This window comes from Monodon monoceros, unplaced genomic scaffold (genome assembly GCF_005190385.1).
Source record: "Monodon monoceros isolate NGI ecotype Baffin Bay Population unplaced genomic scaffold, NGI_Narwhal_1 Super_Scaffold_1, whole genome shotgun sequence".
Lineage (NCBI taxonomy): Eukaryota > Metazoa > Chordata > Mammalia > Artiodactyla > Monodontidae > Monodon > Monodon monoceros.
Window position 1 is genome coordinate 41,087,131 of NW_021703765.1, and position 7,171 is coordinate 41,094,301.

The following is a 7,171-nucleotide window of genomic DNA, read 5'->3' on the forward strand; positions in this document are numbered from 1 at the left end:
CAGTCAAGTACCTAATAAAATACACACATTTATCTTCCTCATTTCGGGGTGAGAGTGCAGTCACTCCCATTTCTCAGCCTCAGGATTGGACAATCGCTGTTGGGGTGATGCAGGCTGTAACACACATTTTCAGGTCTCTGTATCTTCTTTTAATCTCTTGATATAACTCATTTCCATTCCCCATCTTTTTTCAGAACTGTACTGCCTAATTAGAAAATTATATTCCATATTAAGTGGTAATGTGGAATGAGTACTTTATTCATATTTCTATTAGCTTTACAGTACATGTATTCTGGGCCACACCTTTTCTACAAACATCACAACCTCCATAGAGGGTTTATTCTTTGAGTAGCAGCCCTAAAGTGTTCCTATAAAGTTATGATTCACTGAAGATTGTAATTAATACTTGCTAAACATGCAACAAGTATGTGACATGGTACTTGGCAATATATTCTTAGAACCCTGATACCTTATTTAAGGGTAACTTTTCCATTTAAAAATGTCTGTTAACCAGTTAACTAGCTTTCTGTCTGGTTGCTAGCATGGTCTGAAAATCCTGCTGTGTGAACACTTGATAAAATAGCTTTATAAGTTGATTAACATTTGAAAATAAAGATAAAATAGGTTTGTAAAGTTAAACCCAACATATAGTATCAGCATGTGGTATCTTTCTCCTATCCACTTTTTTAAGTGCAAAATAATGGGTCATCTCCTACATGTCTTCCAGGGTGAGTTATGAGAGTTAAATGTTATCATGTTTGCCTCTAGACAAAAATTTAATTAGACACACAAGTAGGAGAAAACCACGTTTAATTGAAAAATAAAGCAATACATCTCAAATAAGACTGTTTAACAACATAAACTGTAATTTGTTGAGGCCTGTAAGTGGTATTCTGAAATTTAGGTAGAGTATCAATACAGTTTCCTCCCTTATCCTGACTCAGCTATATGCACATTAAAAACAAGGACTGTCTCATGAATTTAAACTGTGTATCTGTAAAGCCAATCCCTATTCCTAATCCACTGACAAAAGGATGGGAGGTTTTAAACAAACATTTCCATACTGAGGAGCTCCCAGATAAAAGCAAATAAAGTCAATATTTTCCTTACGAAAAAAACTTATGTGAAAGACACACCAGACTATAAATGATATTTAACTAACCCACAAACTTCAAAACACAATTTCATCAAGATGATCTCTACAATTTTCCTTTAAAGAAGTTCTCAAATCTCAGAATGGTTTAACTTGACATACTGGAAGTACTAAATTTTGAAAGAAAGTACTAAAGTTATTGCTTAAACTGGAAAAACCCATGGTCAAAAGTCTTTTTAAAAAAGAGTTTGTTAAACAGCTATTCTTACAATTACACTCATGTAACCGCAGAGAAATGTTCAAGCACATAGTAAACATCACTCTTTCGAATGACACAACCAAGGCATATGTTAACATGTATGGCTTTTTTGGTGATTGTTATTACTACCCATAAATTACTGTTTGACTGAAAAAGGTTTTTACAAAACTCCACTTCCAAAATTAACATTTTTATTAAATCAAGTTAAAAAAATGTTCACTGTAGAAAAGTCAACAAGGATTTTAACAAAATCAAAATATACCTTTTTATACAATATATGTATATATTAGCAGCAAACTACTTCTGAGACTTTCTTTTATGTTCTTTTGAGTTATTTATTTTAAAGAAAGCATCAACAATGTATTAGTATGGAATGTCAGCTAATCCACTCTTCATCTTTTATTCTGTGATTTGGGCCTTCTAGTACAAGTTATTTTATGATTCTCATTAATGAATACTAAGAACAAACCCAGTTTTTGACTAAAATGTAGTGAAACAGAGTGGCTGGTAGAATCCACCTCACTACTATAGTCCCACATTACCTTAAGATAACAAATGAGCACCATATAAACAGGTAATTGTGTAGGTGTGTAAACTCATTTTTAAGGTGTAATAGTAGCCAAGTAGATAACTTACCATTTGACTGTTACTTTAAAAATTTGGTGACATACAAAATTTTAATCAAATCAGATAAATACTTTGATCCCATATTGCTTGTGCATTTTTAAAATCTTAATAGAAATTCTGTATATAACCTGACAAACTGCATGCATATATGTGTATATACACATACAAAAGTGTATGTATATATGCATATACATCTTTAGATTTGAACAAATTTCTAAACTGAGATGAAGTCAAACCTCTCATTTAAATATATATATAGAATGTAATATCACCAACTGAAAGTTTCTAATAAAAGTTTCATCTTAGCTAATCAGCAATTCTGCTATTGAAAATTCTGAGGCCAAAGAGCTGTAATTCAGCTTACTGTACTTTAGGCTTACAAATTAGTCAGCCAAACAAACAAGATATGAAATTACCAACTGCCCACCAAAGAAATAAATTTTTCTCTTGATATTTCCTCCTAACAGCAAAAAGGAAATATCTATACAATGAGCTTTCACTTTTTAAAGAGTCAAAATTAGTAAAGAAATCTCACTAGTCTTCAAAAACACTAAACATTATATAAATACAATTTTCTTATAATAGTTGAATTCCTCTGCTAGAATCTGTATTTAAAAAAGTTTCCTTTGGATTGTTTCATTTAGCACTTCAAGTCTCCATTCTGCAACTCAAATAACTGGCTCAGATTTGTTAGGTTTATATCAATCTCATCTTTCACAATATGGTACTCTGTTACCTGTGTACAATAATGTCAATGGGAGGAACTGCACCAAATTTCAAAAGCAAGGAAAAATTCAATATGTAATATAAAAAGATAAGTACAACAGGGATTCCCTTTTCACCATTACATTAATGAAATATAATCCTTTTAATGCTTTTAAAGATAATGTCCTAACTTTTATCTTTTAACTTATCAAGAGAATGAAGTTTTTAGATGGCCCACCTTTATTTTTCAATTAAAAACTAAATCAATAGACTGAATTACTTTTATTAATATGCACGTCAAGTTATTGAAACGGTGGCTTCATGTAGTTTTCTCCTTAAAGATGGCACTTGCAGGTACAAAGATGCAGAGACGTCTATAGCCTTCAGATGTTTACCTGAAAAGATTCTTCAACAGCAGTTTGATATTGGGTTTCCTCATCTAGCTGAAGATTCTAAAAACAGTAACATTAACATGTCAATAGGAAAAACATATTCAATTCTTAGTCCAATACATTACACATCTTGATACACATACATACTTGAAACAGTTTATGTTACACCATATACTTCTTTAAAATATAAGCACTAAATACCTAAACTTTTAATTAAAAAAATTCAGTTATAATTATTTAGGAATATTTGATGAATAACATGATCAGCAGACAATGAAATTTGAGAATTACAGTGCTTTATGATAAGTTATTAATTGAAAGTAGTATAGCTAAGGGTAACCCACAATCATAAATTTTCTGTCATCTCTAGAAAAGAATGCCAATGTTGGAAGGTATATTCATTTTAAAGAAAATAAGCACTTATTACATTAAGACAGTTGAATTAACATCATCTTAATCATAACATAAAGGTAAAAACTACAGTTCACTCAATCTGATTATACTACTACTCCTTAACTTGAAAAATTCTATTTCCTTTCAATTATGGTCCATGGATTTGCTTTAAAATAGGCCTCCATTTGACAATCTCAAATCATTAAAACTACATGTTCTTCTGTGGCAAGGTAAAACAGTCTGACAATTAGATCAAAAGCAGTTCACAAAATAAATTTTTGTTTTTCCAAACACATAGCTCTCCAGATGCAGTAACCTTTCTTACACTGAGAATTTAAGAATAACCTATAATTACTTCATAAAACTACTAAAATTATCAGAGTACACTTGAATTTTACATATATTTGAAATATTATTACATACATATTTTTATACAGTATGACTAAAAATTGCAAATTACACAAAATAAAAAACATATATATCAAGAATGACATAATTTCAACACTGGAGGGCAGAAGAAATGGAAATTCTGTTCATGCCATTCTCAGAATTGCACAAGTCTGTGCTTATTACATAAACTGGAAAACAAGTATGAACCATTCTTTGTCAGGCTGAATCTTGAATGAGATAAGGTTTTAATTCATTGAAGATGAATAAAATGCAATTTCACAATTAATAAAATGAAAGTCATCTAATTTTTTTTTTGTAACTATCAAGACACATTTGGGAAGTAGAAATTAACCTCATGCTTTGCTCTGGGGATCCATTTTTATATTATATAACTTCCCTCATGCACTCTGTTAAAGCAGTGAACTAAGGCCAGAATCTGCCATTCAACCTGGCTTTACATAAATAAGCTCCCTCATTTTTAAAAAGAATGTGTCTCACGTGCAGATAAAAGAAATCTATTATGAGTTTAACAAGCTACTTACACTACATGAGAAATACATCCTCCATCTGTCATACCAATTTTACTTTTCTAGCAAGTATAATTTTCCTTAAATCTAGACAGTTTTCATATATATCATCATTTTGTTAATCTGGGGGTTTGCTCTTCCTCTATTAATTATCTCTCTAATATAGAAGGTGGACAGTAAATTCAACTTTCACCACTTCTACAAACCAAAATTCACCTATATTATCATAAAAACAACAGAACTTGCTCTATAACCATCCAGTATGATACATCTTGCCTCAAAACTCAAGTCTAGATTGAAAAAGTTAATTTAACTTCAATATTTAAATGGTATTTTCTTAATCTTGAAAAACTCACTTACCACAAATTCTCCATAATCAAACTGATGTCTTTGATTTAGATGACTAACGAAATTTCTAGTAATCTGGCTAGGATCTCCCCAAGGAAGAGACACACAAATAGGACATGTCTATAAGAAACACAGTATTTCAAATAAAAAAAAATGAAAATAACCAAACATCATTATTGAAAGTATTAAAACATGTTACAAAAAAATCTACATGAAAAGCATTTCTAAGGGCCAAATTTCATGACTAGATTATTTCTAGACCAAATTACCTTAGGTAAATTACACTAATCCAACACAACACAATAAAAACAGAGATCTAACATATTCTATTACTTAAATCTGATTATTCTACTGTTTTAACAGAAACACCATATCCAGCCTTAACCAACTGTAATAATAATTACCAGTAACCAGTATGTAATCTCATTAGAGCCACACAATAACTGTGACATAATTATTATTATTAGTTTAATTTCATTTATAAGTAAGATGAAAGCAAAGGAAGCCTTAAATTGTATCCTTAAGGTTTCAAATGAAGTAAAAGTACATCTTAAAAAGTGGATGGATTACAGACTGAAATGAAACAAAACAGAACTTTAGTAACTGGACTATAGCCAAAGTTTGTGCTATGTTGAATATAATGCAGAAACAAAAATTCACTAATGCAATATAAAACAAATGAAATCTCTTAAATATGAGATTTTCCCCAAGAGATGTCTTTGGCACTGTATCTGTTTACTTAACAGTAACAGACCCTCTCCTAATGAGCAAAGTAGGGGGGGTATCTCCCTTAGAACTACCCGAGACTTTAAGGGCATACTGGGGCATACTCTTCCACAACTTTTTGTAAAACTGCTAAGATGTATCCACAATCCTTATTTTATCTTTTGATACATTTTCCTTCTAATTTCTGAAGAAAATATTTACATATCAAAATGGGAAGTATCTCTTCCAGCTCAGTTTCTCCTGTTTGACATACAGTTGAAATTGAAACTCATGCTCCAAATGTGGAGTTGTAGAACCATTAACACAATGTTGGAATCCTGCACTCTGCTCTATTCTCCTTCACACATCAAAAAAGGTCTCACCACTCTCATACACACCCTCAAAATGGCATCAAAAAGATATGTATGCATCACATGGAGGCTAAACAATACACTACTTAATAACAAAGTGATCACTGAAGAAATCAAAGAGGAAATAAAAAAATACCTAGAAACAAATGACAGTGGAGACATGACGACCCAAAACATATGGGAGGCAGCAAAAGCAGTTCTAAGAGGGAAGTTTATAGCAAGACAATCCTACCTTAAGAAACAGGAAAAAAAAAAAAAAAGAAACATGAAACATCTCGAATAAACAACCTAACCTTGTACCTAAAGCAATTAGAGAAAGGAGAACAAAAAACCCCCCAAAGTTAGCAGAAGGAAAGAAATCATAAAAATCAGATCAGAAATAAATGAAAAAGAAATGAAGGAAACGATAGCAAAGATCAATAAAACTAAAAGCTGGTTCTTTGAGAAGATAAAGAAAATTGATAAACCATTAGCCAGACTCATCAAGAAAAAAAGGGAGAAGACTCAAATCAATAGAATTAGAAATGAAAAAGGAGAAGTAACAACTGACACTGCAAAAATACAAAAGATCATGAGAGATTACTATGAGCAACTCTATGCCAATAAAATGGACAACCTGGAAGAAATGGACAAATTCTTAGAAATACACAACCTGCCAAGACTGAATCAGGAAGAAATAGAAAATATGAACAGACCAATCACAAGCACTGAAATTGAAACTGTGATTAAAAATCTTCCAACAAACAAAAGCCCAGGACCAGATGGCTTCACAGGCAAGTTCTATCAAACATTTAGAGAAGAGCTAACACCTATCCTACTCAAACTCTTCCAAAATATAGCAGAGGGAGGAACACTCTCAAACTCATTCTATGAGGCCACCATCACCGTGATACCAAAACCAGACAAGGATGTGACAAAGAAAGAAAACAGGCCAATATCACTGATGAACATAGATGCAAAAATCCTCAACAAAATACTAGCAAACAGAATCCAACAGCACATTAAAAGGATCATACACCATGATCAAGTGGGGTTACCTCAGGAATGCAAGGATTCTTCAATATACGCAAATCAATCAACGTGATACACCATATTAACAAATTGAAGGAGAAAAACCATATGATCATCTCAGTCGATGCAGAGAAAGCTTTCGACAAAAACACCCATTTATGATAAAAACCCTGCAGAAAGTAGGCATAGAGGGAACTTTCCCCAACATAATAAAGGCCATATATGACAAACCCACAGCCAACATCGTCCTCAATGGTGAAAAACTGAATGCATTTCCACTAAGATCAGAAACAAGACAAGGTTGCCCACTCTCACCACTCTTATTCAACATAGTTTTGGAAGTTTTAGCC

At 32.0% G+C, this 7,171-nt stretch overlaps 1 protein-coding gene across 1 annotated transcript in view; it reads right to left on the reverse strand.

Annotated features, from left to right (window-relative positions):
• Positions 1-1,523: 1,523 nt before the first annotated feature.
• RNF138 (ring finger protein 138) overlaps positions 1,524-7,171 on the reverse strand; it is a 43,337-nt gene continuing 37,689 nt past the window's right edge. The window contains exons 7-8 of the mRNA XM_029230966.1: positions 4,747-4,854; positions 1,524-3,136 (exon numbers count right to left, since the gene is read on the reverse strand). Of these exons, the coding sequence (XP_029086799.1) occupies positions 3,068-3,136; positions 4,747-4,854 (177 nt within the window). The 3' untranslated portion in view covers positions 1,524-3,067. The remainder of the gene's footprint in view (positions 3,137-4,746; positions 4,855-7,171) is intronic.